The 16,747-nt window shown below is 40.9% G+C and overlaps 1 protein-coding gene across 5 annotated transcripts in view; it reads right to left on the minus strand.

Annotated features, from left to right (window-relative positions):
- The window catches only part of abl1 (c-abl oncogene 1, non-receptor tyrosine kinase), a 41,018-nt gene that overhangs the window by 16,648 nt on the left and 7,623 nt on the right, over window positions 1–16,747 (minus strand). For 2 of the 5 annotated variants that reach the window (XM_080046473.1, XM_080046472.1), the window contains exon 1: window positions 1,816–2,409. The exons of the other annotated variants lie outside the window; for them this stretch is intronic. In XM_080046473.1, the coding sequence (XP_079902599.1) occupies window positions 1,816–1,900 (85 nt within the window). In that variant the 5' untranslated portion in view covers window positions 1,901–2,409. Of the gene's footprint in view, window positions 1–1,815; window positions 2,410–16,747 lie in introns of those variants that run through there. 5 annotated transcript variants of the gene reach the window in all.

Raw genomic sequence — 16,747 nt, forward strand, 5'->3', positions numbered from 1 at the left:
TGTCCAGAGTTGGGCCTGGTGATAAAGTGTGTGTGGCAGCACATTTTAGCAGCCAATACCACACATTGCTCCTTTCACGGGCCACAAATACCACAGCTCTTTGTGAGAGGGTGACAGCACAGTGATACATGGACAGTGGCAACACCAGCTCAAAGAGAGAAGGAAGTAAAAACGAACGAAAAAGGAAACTCAGGATGTGAGTGAAAGATAACAAAAAAATAGTCACCAAAATCAGACTGCCGATCTCGAGAATTATGCAGTGGGAGAAATTACAGCATGTCCTGGCCGCATCACTGAGATGACACTCGAAATGATTAAATGTGTGTGGAACTTGGACAGAGTTCATAGCTGTGACAGCACTGCTATATATGAGCAAGAGGAATGTAACCAAACACACACTTGTGCAGGGAAGAAATGTGTTCAAAAGAGAAAAGAGATAGCATTATTTGTGTTGATCCTGGTCATATTAAATGAGTGGATTTACACATTGGATGGAATGAAAAATGCAACTAACTACCTCCTGGCACTAGAGAAACCAGCAGTAGTCTCGGTCCAAAACCATGAGTCTATACAACAACAGTGTGGTCCACTTCAGGGAAGCCGGCCCTAGTCCCAAACCACATACTTCTGAGGGGTTGAGGAAGGGAAAAATCTCTCGCTTACATATTTCTCTTGCATCACCTGTCATCACCTGAGTGGGAGGTGGCGGAGAACAAAGGGAACAGATTCCGAATATATGTTTGATGTGGTTCTTACCCACTGAGGGAGATATTATGTTCATGGCAGGATGTTGAGACCAGAGGCCCAACGGAGAAGACAACTACACACGGGAGAACCACCATTTTCCTCCTTTTAGAATTACAACAGATGATAAAATAATGTTCTCATAACACCATCTTCATTCTAAACGACGTCAAGTAGATTATTACAACAGCAAAATACAAAAATGGCTTCCAGCTTTGTGAAGTCGTGAAGTTTAATTTGAGGTGGAACATATCAGCATGAGATTTGCTGTGCCTTGTACCATATGGTCTGGAAATTAGAGACTCTCTATCACTGTCATCCACTTTAGTAGGGAGCGTACCAGAACTATTAACTCTATTAAATCATTTGGTTGCGCAATCCTTGGCACACATACAGACTTCACTGAGTCTTCCACCGCCAATCAATTACTATGTTGATCATGTACAGACTCCGTGTGCCCTAGATTTTTTTCTAAAATCCTCCTGGTTTCCCCTTCATTCTTAATGGGCAAATCTGTTACCCACTTTAACTGTGACCAGAACCGTCTAATTAGAGGTAATGGAAAATAAGTAACCGCTTGTCCCATATACTACAAAGAATATGCAAAATATAAAGATCTAAATGATATTCTAAACAAATTATGGAGGCAGCGAACAGTATACAATTCCTCGAAAAACACAGCAGAGAAACTGAAAAAGGAGAGCTCAGACTGAGATTAGAGCCCCTCTCCTAATAAACAAGAGTTAAGTGGGACACAAGCAGGAGTCAGATTTCCTTGTATTCTCTTCTCCGTCTTTTTCCACTTCTTTCCTCCTGAGCTAGCCAGTGTGTCTGGCCTCCCTCACCCTCCCCTGTGCGTTACTCTCCACTTTCCCCTCCCCATTCTTCTGTTTCCACAGAGCAGAACTCATTGTTGAGCATTACACAGTTATTCTTCATCTGATTTTTCCCCCCTTTCTGACATATCTACTTTAATCTATTGTTCATAATTCTCCAAAACGTTACTAAGCAAATCACGGCCCCAAGCTAAAAGGCGACACCGCGGCGGCGATCACAAAACATTCTTCTTACCTTCCAAGTAACAGCTGGAGGAGGACGAGAGGCCTTTCTTAGATTTGCACCCCACCAATTTCAGGCATATCTCCAACATTTTCATTTGCTTTCTTTCCCCTTCCTGCTGGAAAATGTTGTTGTTGCTGGTTCAAATCAAGACGTCCCCGCGAACGTTTCCCCCCTCTCTACATGTGTCCAACAGGAGGAAAAATTCAAACACAAGAAGAAAAAACTGACAAAAAAAAGAGAAACGGCACAGAGCCAAAATAGGTGTTGAAGTATATTGGTTTCCCTTTCGCTGCTGTAAATCCTCTTTTTATCCTCAGTCCTTTTCGAAACAGGAAAAAGCAAGAGTCTGCTGTCCGGCAAAAGTCTATCAACTTTCTCTTCTGAGCGGCTCCATGTTTTTTTTTCTCCCTCTTTTGCTTTTGCGCTTTGGGGCAGCTCCACTTTTGTACCAAACAAGGACTATCCAAAAGCGCCAGGTTTTGATCCAAAAAGGCTTACTGGACCTGTAGATGTGTCAGTTGAGTGGGCAGTAGGGCAGTCTGACCGGTGCCATTCCTTCTATCCTGTCCCCTGTGTGAGTGTGTATCCGAGGCACAGGGACTACTCGTGCTACAGCTGCCAACAAAGGGCCTCTTTCAGGCTCAGCCCGCTGCACTCAATGACATCAGCTGAGCCCTCCCACCTCCAGCAGCAACACACATAATGAGAGGGAGAGACCTCCACCACACACACAGCAAGAAGAATACACAAGCACACCATCACTCAAGATACATGTCAATATATGAGAGATAAGGTGCAAAGGTTTTCCTTTAAAACTTTCGCTGAAGTATAGACATTTGATAGTTGTTCTTCCCTTCTGTTGAAGTCATGAGATGATTACAAGAAGCTCCTCCTCCACTTTTCAACCCCCCTTCCCCCTGTCTTTCTTCCTCTCTCTAGCTTTCTTCTTCTTCTTCTTCTTCTTCTTCTTCTTCTCGACTATGCTTTTTCTCTCTCTCCACTCTGAAATGTTTACAGGTTGAGGAATCAGTTGTGGAAACAGGACTGGGTTGTTAAAGACACTAGAGCTCAAGCTCTCAATCAGGAGCAGACAACAGGGAGAAAAGTATAACCTTCCCACTCTACTCTGTCTGGACTTCACACGCCACTCAAACTTTTGATCTTTAGAGAAACATGTATGACCGTGTGATTTAAGAGAGCAGCAGTAGGCCTGGCCGATTGGAAGGAAATAAATCATATTTGGCAGAAGCTGAGCTGTCTGTGGACACCACTTTTTAAACTTGTCCATGTCTTTTCTCAGCCGTCTTAAAGTGTATGATAAGAAAAAATTAATTTAGGAGGTTTACGTCACACTTCTCAACTAAATCACCTAAAAGAAAATGTATTGAAAAGGTTAAAAATAGGATAAAAGGGATCAAATACAGGGTTACTGTGGGTGCCCACCGGGATTCTGTCAAAAAATGTTTTAGTTCTGTGGCTTTGGTGCTCTTCTACCAATCGTTTAACCCATTGATGACGGCTGCTGCGCGATGCCACATTGGCTCTCCTGCCTGATGCTGCGTCGCGCAGCATTATTACTTTATCTAATTTTCATGGCATTCCCAGCATAGAATGCACTGTCATTGGTTCAAATACACATGAGGTGGGTTTTGTTGATTTTTTGAAGACCACGTGACCACCCAAAAGTTGTGTGGTTTGCCGAAAATCATGTCAATCAAAAAAATAAAAAATAAAAAAATAAAACAAAATAATAAAAAAAATACGCCAGCTATGTCGGCGACAGAACAGTTAGTGGCGTTTGGTGCGCAGAATCAAGGTCTACTATAGACTACTGACGAAAATCACACAACACATTGCATCTATTTATTAACAATATTTAATAATTTTCTAATTCATCTAATTTTGACGATTTTTAGAAATATTTGTTGGTTTGTAAGCGCTAAGGGAGCATGTTTAAATAAAACCTGTGAACCTTAACTTTTAAATGTATTTTATTTCATGTTTCTATGTGCTACACAGGCTTAAATATTAAGGTTTTGGTAGACTTGACAATTCATACTATTTTTTCAGAAAACCCTCAGGCATTAAGGACATGCATCCTAGATCGCCATAGTCATCAATGGGTTAATCATTGTTTTATCTCACTTAACAAATAGAAGCTTTGAATCCAAATAAAGGTGCACCTATTTTTTTCTAATATTTGCATTTCACTTAAGGTTTGTTTTCCTCTTTTGCTTCAGCTTTCCACTGTGTATGTTTCTGTTTAAATTGTGTTCAATTCCAAATAAAAAGCGATTTTGAGAATAATGTCAATAGCCCATGGAACAAATACTGTGTAATATCGGCTAAAAGGATTGTTGGTTGTCATCACACTGAAGATTTAAACCATAAAGGACTCAAGAGTAGCTGTGATGTTCTGACTCAGGCAGATATTTATCCCATTTAAATGACAAACCGTTAAATTGGGTTGATTGTGTTCTGATGGGAAATCTGGTTGGATGATGACACCCTAACACGTAACATGACTCCTGTCCAATTTACTGATTGACCCGGGTCAGCGGAATTTCCAAACTTGGAGCAGGAGCTCTGACTAAATAAAATGTAACCCTTAAAAAGGAAAATTATACAAGGTGTGAAGGCATTAACAGCATTCATTTAGGCTTTCAAACATGAAGGTAAAGCAGGTATATCTGAGTCTTTATCTATGTCTGTAGTTGTCAACTAAAAGCACTACTTTGCAATATTAATTAATTAAGAATGATAAAATCTTCTATTATATTGTCTACTTAATGTACAGTATACTGATGAGGGTAGACGGGATATTAGAAAACAACTCTAAGTTTACTCCAGTGCAATAAATTTTAACAGGATCACAATGTTAAAAAAAAGTTCTTATAGCCTATAGATTTTACCTAAACGGTTATGATTTACTAACCGGTTACACATGTACACACCCCTACTTTATACTACATACTTCTTAATTTCTTCAAGGATTCCTATAATGTGTATTATTGTGCTTGCCTCATAGGAAGCACAGTTGGAAATGTCCTTCAAATGTGGGAAGGCATTGAGTTTAGAAAAGTTGATCTCAAAAATAAAAATAATTATGTAAACGTGCTTAATGCAAACAAATGGATGGAATATTGTACGCAGTGGGCTAGTAATTGAAAGAACCCCAAATTTCCTTTCGAAATATTTACAGACAACAACTTTCTTTAAGCTGCTACAATTCTGAGCGATTGCCTGCCCTCTACATAGTTTTAGTTGTGAAGAATCGATAAAGAATCAAGGACTCAAGACAATCGGTTTGGAGAGGGGTTTCAAAAGCGCTTCAAATTATGTATATGGAGTCCCTTAACCTGGCAAGAGTTGACTAAAGTCAATACAAAAAGTAACAACCAAAGATGTGTGTGAGGCATGAAGTTGTGAACAGCAGTTGGTGAAATCAACATTAAGATTTCCATTTTGAACAGGGAGGAAACAAAACAACTCAGAATCACATGTGACTTTATATGTCAAGTTATTGCATGCTTGACTGTTTGTGTGGGCGGCAGTGATGCTCTTGCTAGCTTCTATGGGTATTCTTAAAACATGGCTCAGTCTTAGTGGCTGTGCGAGTAATGACCTCAATACCCTGAACATCCAGTCACATGGCACCAGGCCCTACATCATCGCTGCAGTGCTGCTGCTGGTATGGCAAACATTTGTGGTCCTCTCATGCTCCACCCCAAACACCAATTAAGAAGAAATGCAGGCTTCCTCCAACTCTGAGAAAGGGCCCATTAACTCACCGCAGTCACAAAGCGTTCTGGAGACGAGGGGATGAAGGAAAGAGGAGAGAGGGGCTATAAAAAAATGGAGGAGGAAAGAGGAAAAAAGGTTGCAGATGGAGAAACATGAAGCACATTGTTTGGACGTGAGCTCATAGGAGAATCGCTCGCTCGCGTTTTTATAATCCGGGGCCGTGTATGTTAACAGTTAGCTGACGTACATCCACCCACGGGATGGTTTTTTGGCCCCTTTTCCCTCTCATATACCCTACTCCTACCTTCTTGTTTCCATTCTCTTAAAACAAACAATAATGAATTTTAGATTTAACTTATCAATTATGAACCACGCATTACTTTCGCACTTTAAATATTTTTTTTTAACCAGAATGCACTGAACAAGAATGCACCTCAGTAATTCATATCATTTTGTGATTAACTGCTACCTACATCTGGTATGAACATTTTGACATGTAGCAAAGTGGTGAGAGCAGAAGAAAGGCCATTCATTTTTATGATAAATGAATACTTGGTCATGTTGACACTTGAAAAATTAAGTAAGTGATGATACTATTATGCATTACAATACATTTGATCGACTGCTTGATTTTTGTTCAGCCCGCTCCATTCATAAGGGCACACACACAAACATAATCACACTGTCTTAACATTCTAACAATGGGAGGAATGTAAGCCACCCAACACTTGGAATAAATCCTGTCCTATCTAAGTCATAGAACAAGAGTTATTACACTTATAAAGCAAGTAAGCTTCCTTATTAGAAAGACAGAGGAGGAAAAGGGTGCGAGACAGGGGAGAGAGAAAGAATTGTATAGGTTCCTAGTCTGCACTGCACATGGTCCATCGTCCCACTGCTTAACCCAGCAATCACAAGCCCCTTTTACACAGCCAGTGAAAGCCGTGAATATGCCGGAATTTCGGCCCTCCGCCCTGCTGTATAAATGCGACCGTTGCGGAACGGGGGAAGAAAGGTGCGAGAGATTGTTCCGGGAATTTTACTACCTCGGGGGGTAGTAAGATTGCCGACACAATCAGTTCCGCCTCTCTGTATAAATGCGGCCAGCTTGTTGTTGCGGAACAGGGGGGCGTTTGACGTTCCATAGCCTACGTTCTAAACATGCGACCATGTTAGCAGTTGAAGGACGTGCGTTTACATTAACCACGGCGGCCTGATGTCCCGTAAAAATCACCAAATAAAAGGAACGGCGTATAATCTAGCTGGTCATAAAGTCTGCTGCTCAATCCAAACCCCCACGCTTCTTTTTCCAGAGTGTACGAGTGTATTTCTGCCCGGGGGAAGTTGTACAATGAAGTGGGAAAGCTATTGCTATACTAAGCTAGGCTGCGACCGGATCGCCGCAGCTATTATTATTCTAAGTCTGAGCGTAAATCCACACTTTATTTCTTTCTACAGTAACGTGAATTCACACACACTGTGTGTGTGTGTGTGTGTGTGTGTGTGTGTGTGTGTGTGTGTGTGTGTGTGTGTGTGTCTGATTGGCAGATCGCTGCTCTCACAAAGAGACTCGCTCGCAGCCAACCTGTCACACAAACACACAGACACACACAGACACACACACACACACACACACACACACACACACACACACACACACACACACACACACACACACACACACACACACACACACACACACACACACACACACACACACACACACACACACACACACACACACACACACACACACACACACACAGGTGAAGCAGTGAGCGGAGTGATATTGTCAGTTTGGTTAACAGTCCCAGAGATGTTGGACTCAGCGCGTAGCGAGATCAACCGGCACATCACAGGGACAGTAAAATACGGCCCTCTTACTTCAAGTTACTGTGTAAATAACACAGAACCAAGCAAAGCCGGCATATTGGAGTGATGTTGTTCCGTCAATATGCCGCAATCTCTGTGTAAAAGGGGCTACAGGCTACAGCGATCTGTAAGCCAAGTGTGTTTAAATATCAGATGGTCAAAAAGCAGGTAAGTGGTGTAAGGACTAAAGATGTAGTGTGTGTGTGTGTGTGTGTGTGTGTGTGTGTGTGTGTGTGTGTGTGTGTGTGTGTGTGTGTGTGTGTGTGTGTGCATGCATGTGTGTATGTGTGCGTGAACGTATGTGGCTGTTTACTCAGGATTCTCTGGAGAATGCAGCCTGTCTGAGGCACGCAGACCAGCAGATGAGGTTAAGGGCTTTAGAATTCCACATCATTCTCCACTTAGTATTGTCCACAGGGAGAATGGACACTTTAGAACTAAACAGTGGCTGCTCTGGTTCAAGGTTAAGGGCTCTAGCATCAGCCTGGAGTGGCTGATTTTTAATTTTAATTTCTCATTTTGAATTCATTTTAATTTTTTTTTTTTTTTGGAATGTGTGCTCTATACTTGATGTATTTTGTTCTTGCTTAAATTCTTTTTTGAAAGTGTGCTCTATGCTTGATGTATTTTGTTCTTACTTGATGTATTTTGTTATTGCTTATGTAAAGCACCTTGAATGGCCTTGTGTCCGAAATGTGCTCTAAAAATAAACTTGCTTTGCCTTGCCTTGCAACAAGTTATCGATGTGGACGACGGTGAAACAGAACATACAGAAGCACATGAGCAACACTTCCAAGGTCACATATTATGCTCATTAATCTCATATTTGGGTTTCTAATATAAACTGTTTCAATGGTGTAATGTCCAAAAAATAACTTTTCTTGTTCAATGCCATCACTGAATCTCCTCTTTTCAGCATCTTTCTGAAACGATCAGTCCTAAGTCCCGCCTTCCAAAAAGCACAGTCTGCTCCCATTGGCCCTGAATAGAACTGCCAGAAATCCACTTGATGTGCATGCTCTTGTCTATCTGCTCACTTACAAACTCTCTTTCAAGCCAAAGCACTCTCATTTAAGGGAATCCATTAACTGTCCGCTGTTTGCTCAGATCTTGATAAATGTTCAATAGAGACGGGCCGGGCAGACCTGCTCACATTGCAGAGCCCACACGGAGGGAGTTGAAACAGGACTGGAGGAATCATTGTATCACGATGAGACACAAAATAAGGGCAACACAACCCAGGTGACCAGGCAGAACCTTTGCTAATTTCTCCTCACCATAGACTCAGACTGCTGTAGGCCCAGACAGAGCTATCTATTGCCAAAAATATGCAAACCTGCAGAGAATGGAAATGTTAGGCGCGCTGGCCAAGATTTTAAATTTCATACTTTGAGCACACAGAACGCCAGGTCAAATGTGCAAAACTATTCATCACTTGTCAGGGACAGAAATGCTGCGCGAATCATCTGCGTTGAAAAAGTCTGTGGAAGTGAAGAGGGCACAGGAGAGGCCAGACAAAGAGAAAAGGCAAACTGTGTGTGTGTGTGTGTGTGTGTGTGTGTGTGTGTGTGTGTGTGTGTGTGTGTGTGTGTGTGTGTGTGTGTGTGTGTGTGTGTGTGTGTGTGTGTGTGTGTGTGTGTGTGTGTGTGTGTGTGTGTGTGTGTGTGTGTGGAGGACAGGGTGCTGCTAATCCAGCCATTTTCAGAATTAAACTGAACTACTTAATTTGAGCAAGAGTGCTTGAATGAAGGCACAGCTTTTTATATTTCATTGTTCTATGGGTGTGCGGTCTAGGAGAGCCAGACTCTTTCAGGAGGGAAGAGAGAAACCAGAAATGTCTACATTACGTACAGTGTGAGTGGGAGAGGCTTCCAATTCTATAGCAATCGAAAGAGTAATCTAGCAATAAAGCCTCTACTATTACTGTAAGTGTAATTTATAAATCCAACAGCATAGAAACAAATTGATAGGAGCAGACCGACATAGTAACCAGGGCAGAGAGAGCCAAGAGATGGCCCGTCCGTTTTCACAGACTATCAACCTTAAATGTCTCTGAGATGTAATCTAGATGCCTGGGGGAAAAGACCCCATTTGTCTGCAAGCCCATTGGCGTAAAAGCAGAAACAGACAGACACATAGAAGAGTGACTTTGGCTACGAAGCTCTCAGGCCGCTGCAACAGTGGAGCTGCTCTGGCTCTTCTTTGTGTCTTAAGTGGATCCAGATGCAGCAAGCATAGCAGCCCCCCCCCTCCCTTCACCCCCCTTTAATGCTATGAAGAAGAGCATAGCACAACACAAAGGTACAGGACAGCATACCAGAACTATATGGACCGGGACTGGTGACAGAAAGAAAACAAACCAGCCAATAATGTAACCGGCCACATGGATTATTTTATTGACTGTTCAAAGGAAATCAAATTCTAAACTTTTTTTAAACACTATATACCTCTAGATACTGGAGGAACATCAACCTCATATACAGATGGGCAGATGTGTCAAATTATATCATGCACCCATGGACTTTTATCTTGTAACCTATATAGGGGAAGGATGCTCTCTCACTAAGACCTTTAAAGGTGGAGTCAGTGATTATGGAGAATGCTGGTTGTCCAAAAAAAAAATTGTGTCAAAATCATTGAATACCTCCTTACAATCTGCTACCTGTCCCTACCAGTGTTCATGCAAAGCCTAGGCTCAGTAAACAGGCCTGTTGCTAGCTACGATAGGCCCCTTTGTTTACATACCAGTTCACAGAGCCTGGGCTGTGTATTTCAACGCAGACACAATACACACGGGTAAGCATATTGTGAGGAGATATTGGCTAATGTTGACAAAAAGTGTTCTCCAGAATAGATGACTACAACTTTAAATGGCAGATTTTTTTTTTTAACAAAAAGACCAAGCTTGGCATCCTAGGTAGCAGGTTGTCTGCAGAGAAAACAACAGCTGTGTCTGGAGCTGCCTGCTCAGGCATGGAGCAGGGAACAGGGGGTGGTGTTTTCTTTCTTTCTCCCTTTTCTGTATGCGAGTATGTGTGTGTGCCTGGACCCCGGTGGCAAAGAGCTCCCACGCTGAATTCCTACCCCAACTTGGAGGTTCTTCTTTCGTATGCATGGGAGTGTTGTACGTTCTGTGTGTTTATATGTGAGTACAATGAAAGGATACCGCTGGCCTCTGACTGTTGTGACTGGAGCTCAAGATTGACGACTAGATTTTAAAAAATGCTGCTACTATGACTGGAATCACCACATGTGATTAACATTAAATGAGCAATATACACATATGAAAAATAATGACTGATCTAAATAAGCAAATGATACAAGAGTTTTCAACAACAACAACACATTAAGTAAATATTTACTTTCTTCTTCATCAGAAAACGGTCCTATCAATCACAAGTCCAGATTGTATAACATATACTGTTGCAGTTGTTGAAATTAATCCAATAACAAAAATAAGGTTGAGAGTCAATGACTCAACCGGACTGTTTGTCTTTAACTGACATGCTTACACTTTCAATTGCTCAGTGCAAAACACTGTGTATGCAATAAGATTTGGTTTAAGCTTTGGTTTGTGCCTTTGGGACTTTTTTTCTACCTCTGTTTGCATTTGGGATTTTCTTTTCCTTCAAATTAACTCAATTACAAGTAGCCAGACATTTATTTCTGAATTATGGCAGTTTAAATTTAACTGAAGGAATTTTATAAATGTTTATATTTAAATCAAACCAAAATACATCTTAGTATATGCATCATTTCTTACAACTCGTTTTCTTTTAGTAACACAGAACAAAATGCAGAATGAGCGCAAACCTGCTGCCATTGACAATTAAAGAATATGTAACATACAAACACAGAAGAAAATAATTACACATAACTTCTACATTCTGAATGCTGATGTACAATTGCTTGCCATTGCCTGCTGCTTACAGTATGTTCTGTTTACTGTTGCATACTGGGATTCTTTGTGTGCTCCACTGTTGTCTGCCGAGTTTCATTAATGTAGCCTGTTGCTCATTTTCACTATTGTTCTCTATGTGTATACTTTTATTTTCTAGAAAAAGAGGGAGACAAAGAAAAACAGAAAGAGAAAAAGATGAGAGAGCAAAAGAGGAAGGGAGAAAAAGAAAAGAAAGAAGAGAGGGGAGGGGTGGGGGGGATTGCACCAGTTACTCGAGAGAGGAATGCATAAGAGGTCACATTCTTTACTCCACTGCTGCGGCTTGCCCTATGTTCAACTCTGTCTCCCTCTCTTTTTCTGTTTGCAAAATAGGCAATATTACTCAACACACCTCTGGTGCAACAAATCACAAACAAACATATGGGATTTGCTAGAAAACAGAGTGGACCGGCTCATGAGCCAGAGATCGAGAAGATAGACCAGGGGTCTTTTAATGATAGTCATTACTGTTCAAATATTTTACCAAGTTAAATAACAGGCCTTTTTGATGGATGGCATTTTGACATGTTACAGTAGAAAAATCACAGTTGTAGATAATTAAATAAATAATGGCTGAATTCCATTTATCTGCTTAATTTTTTTTTTTTTTTGGGGGGGGTGGGGGGGGGCGGTTTTGCGCAGCTGGCTCACTGTCACGGTTTACTGGGACACTTGAATGAAACAGAACACTTGTTAATGTTATTAGTAATGCCTGGGCTTTTCCTACAATGAAAAGTTCAAATAATAGATGATGTGATCAACGTCTATGAAGAGCAGGAACGAGAGTCGTTTCTTATCACTGTAATACTGTCATAAAAACCTATGTACTATGCAGTGCATCTGTCTATTTCAGTCTATCTTCTTAATATATCTATCGCAATGACACTATACAGAAACACAGGCAAAGTTTAACCCCTGACTGTGCCAGCTTGCTGAAACATTCACAACTGTAACTACCTGAAATGTCAAAGTTGTGGAGATATGGACATGATTTGTTCATGTTCACGAAGATGCTCCGCAATCAAGGCTATCGGGTAAAGCAGATCATGCCTTTGTTTCGGCAGCTTCAAAGCTTTGGAATAGCTTCCCTCTTTAGATCCAATGTTCCCGCACATGTCTAAACATGTTTTCAATGGCCTTTAGTTGCTCCTAGGGTTTTTTGGTATTTTTTGCCACATTGCCATTTATTATTGTTATTGTGCCTTTTGCCTCATTTGCTTCTTCTTTTTTTAATAATTAAAATGTTTACGGCACTATGGTTGTTTTCCAATGTGCTTTCCTTATAAAATATTGTATATTTGTTGTTGTGCTTTTTCAGACTTTGTGCACCACTAAATGATAATAGCAGTGTCTTAAATCAAGCCCATGTGGACTTTGATTACAAGAGTTGAAAAGAAGAATCTTGTGAGGTACAGACGCTACTTTGATTTTATATACACAGCTGTTTTGACTAGTCATCAGTTATGGTGGTTATAAAGTGGACTCCTTTCCAGGTGGTCAAGACTTGATGAGAGGGGAAAACACTCACTAATCAGCAATGTGACATCCGGCAGGGGACAAATGTCTCTCTCTCTCTCTCCCTCTCAGACACACACATTCACAGACAGACACAAGTGCGTGCATGTGTGTGTGTCTACCCACTCGTGTGGAGACATGGCCAGCCACGGCGAAGGACAAGCCACCAGGGACCTAACAGCTGGCCTGAATGAGCATTACAATGAGGCGCCTACTGCGTGGGTACGTACGTGGTTCTGCACACACACTCTCTCTCTCTCACACACACACACACACACACACACACACACACACACACACACAAAATCCCCTCCTCCCGACTTCAGGACTCTCAGGGATCATTTGGTGTATAGACTGTAAAGATTCTTCGAGTTCCAGCCAAGAAAGAGTCAGTTACAGACTAAAAGAGAAATGGATTCACTTACTGCAAAAATGCAGAAGACAGCTGCTGCAGGAAAAACACACACACACACACACACACACACACACACACACACAAACATCAAATGATGTCACTAAGAAGGGGTCAGACAGGCCCAAAAAATACAACCTTTAAAAATAGACGAAACACCATGACTTAAAAATGTAAGCCTCTTCATATGCACTTAAAAGTATTAACAAACTTTTTTTGTCGATAAAGTCTGGCTTCAAATAAAGCTATTAAATGTTGCTGAAACACATTATCTGCCATAGTTTCATTACTTAGTTGTCATGACCCCTCTGACAGCATGATGGGCTACTGTACAAATTTCACAGCTGACACAAAAAAGTTGATCATGCATCAAAAAGCTAGGCTAAAAACAATTCCCTTGATCAAGGCATCGTTGGGTTAGGCACTGTTAATTATTAGGTAATCCGCTGTGGGAAATAGTTGTTTTATACAAAATATCATACACACTTTATACAGCCGATAGTACACTTCTAGTTTGTTCCCTTGGTTCAAACCAGATGCAAGAATGATGAATTGTTTCGTTGTTCAACAGGTTTGGTTCTCTTACACATCTATCTTTTCCTCTGGGCCGAATCAGTTGTATAAGTGAACTAAAATGCAGCAGCAAAAACCACATGAGAAAGTCCTTTTCACTTATTGGTCAGATCTGTGTCTGGAGCAGAAGCACTAATGTACTTCCTGAACTGCTCTACAATTGGTCAGAATTTCCAGGTGGGAAAACTACAGAAAGAAACTACAGGAAGTAGGTTGTCTTCCTGCAGTTGTGTCAGACAGATGTGCTGTTTTTTTTCTGCCCCATTAGGTCTACATGCTGCTCCAGCATCCGATGACCCTGAATAGATATATTTCAATTAATACAAAAGTGGGGTGTCATCTTCTTTCATCCATACGTTACCATGTGCCTTGAACATAGGTGAAGTTGTGGGCTGAAGCTTATGAAAAGAAAAGTATTTTTGTGCCCACCCAATAAGCTGTTTAAGCCTTACACCGTTTTCATCTGTTGTTGTTTGCCAGTAGTAGTTTTAGGGATTTTACAGCTAATAGATTAAGCTTCATACAAAGGCGCATTTTCATGAACCAAATGACTGTAGGACTACAAACTACTCTCATGAAAAGCTGAAATTGTGTAAAATTGAAAGTTCAGGACCTTGTATTGTTTGCACTACTGAAACTTCTCTGGAATGCATTTACGTACAGGTGGTATAGTTTTATAAATAAAAAGATGTTATATTTCCATACTGTTGAGATAGCTGTGACATGGGATGTGAAACGGTGATCTTAGGGATTGATCAAGATCGGTAAAAGATCCAGTTTATTTGTATTGTATGTTGTAGGTCTGAGGTTTGAGCTGTGCCCTGCAGCTGGCGGTGTATTAAAACAAAAGGAATGGGATATCCAAACTTGGAGAGACAGTCAGTTCGTTCAAATCAAAGATGCTCAACAGCAAAATGAGTCAAAAACTTTCTAGTGTCTCCAATCACACAAACATATCAGTGTCTTTCTCTGGCTGAGACCGACTGCCCACATGGAAATGATTCATTAATATGGATCTTGGCTACAATGATAATTCATTTTGAACATGTGTGTGTACTAGTGAGTTTGATTTCCTGTAGCTGCTTCAAAGTAGAAGCCTTCAAATGCTTGACTTGCGACAGATTTTCAATATGAAGCAGCAACCGTATCAAAGGTTGCATTAGTAGTAATGACAGCAGATTAGAAGACTGCCCTTAGATTAGAGGAAGATCAGGAAAATGGGTTTGTGTAAATTATGGGGAATATTGGTCCGATCCTGAAGACATAAACAAATGTACTGTATGTATGTTTATTTTTATGTCCATGACTTTTTGTAGTGGAACTGCATCTCCGAGCCATGTAGAGCTCATTTCCGAACACGCTATAGGAAATATAAATTGTTACATTCAAAGTAACACGGAATAAGCAAGCTCTAGTTATACTGTTCCATAATCACTATGGGAAACGTAAACATTAGTTGAATATTCTGTACACATGCATGCACGTAAAATGTGGAGTATTATTTTTCAATAAAAACTGTATATATATATATATATGTTACACCTGCCGTAATTAAAACACACTAACACCATAAATAAATGTTACCACCAGGGGGCAAATTCCCCTTTTACTGTCAAATATGGGCACAGCAATTGGTTAGTTGCCTCCAGTCCAATTCATATAATATTGTTGTGTGAGCCTTCGAAAAAAGTAGATCCTCTTTCTTTTGAACTCTTCAACCTCAAAATCCTGCTGTCCTTTTTCCCCTGTGCAGGGAATGGCAAGAAAAACTAATTAAATTATGAAAGGCATCATTCCTATTTCACCAATTTCACATTCTGTCAGAAACACGTTTCAGAGTTGCCATTTGTTGCATATTTTGTCCCTTAATTGTAGTTGACACTAAAATCTAGGGCGGATGAAGGGAGGTGTATATTTGACTCAAGTGTATCAAATTGGTTTTACTGAGTGTAAAACCCGGGAAGAATAAACTTTAACTAAAGAAAGATCATGCCGACACCAATCATGTTTACATCACTTTGGTTGTAATCATTGTATTTAGGTTGAATTACTTTTTGACTTGTATAGCTAAAATGGCACTGTTGTGTGACAAGGACTTGCAGAAGGAGACAACTTCAAACTATAGTAATAATGGAAGGCTACTTAACTGTAAAGCTTTTGAAACCTTCTGTCTTGGTCTGACAATTTTTTTAATTTCTCTTTTAAAAAGGTCACCCATTATGCAAAATGCACTTGTAATGTTTTTTCAACATTATTATGAGTCCCTCCCTGGTGTGACTAGAGACTCCTAAAGTATAAGGGGGAAAAAACTCTCTCTTTCTCTCCACTTCCACCTTTGTGAAAAGTAAACGTGGGTTCAAAAGCCCATGTTAGATATCTCTCCCTGCTGCTTGAAATACAGTGTGAGTTACAGCTCCAGAAATTCACTACCCTGTTCAAACCTTATAATCTGTGCTAGCTAGTCAGTGAGATCATTCCTCCCCGCTGTACAGTACACAGAGGTGCCAGGAGCAAAGACAGGTCTTTGCTTGCCCTCCGCTGCCTCGTCTCTCTCCCAGGCAGCTGCATAACAAAGGTCTGAACCTGCCCTGCTGAGAAGCAGCATGGCGCTGGCTTAGCCTAGTGTGTTAACTAGCTGGGGAACACCGGGAAGGAAAATAAAAACATAGATGTAAAAGCGTGTTGTTGATATTGCCCTCCTCTTGCACTGTGACTCAAGATCCCCTCTCGTAGTCTAACCTGCTCATCACGGGAGGAAAGGGGCAGTGAGGGAAAACAATAAGTACGCCCCATGTCACTGACCCTTTGCCAAATTTGATCCATTTACCGGCAACAGCTTTTTATTCTGTTTTTCTGACCTTCCCTGTCCAGTCCCCCCCTCTGCG

Source organism: Ammodytes marinus (genome assembly GCF_949987685.1).
Source record: "Ammodytes marinus genome assembly, chromosome: 18".
NCBI lineage: Eukaryota > Metazoa > Chordata > Actinopteri > Uranoscopiformes > Ammodytidae > Ammodytes > Ammodytes marinus.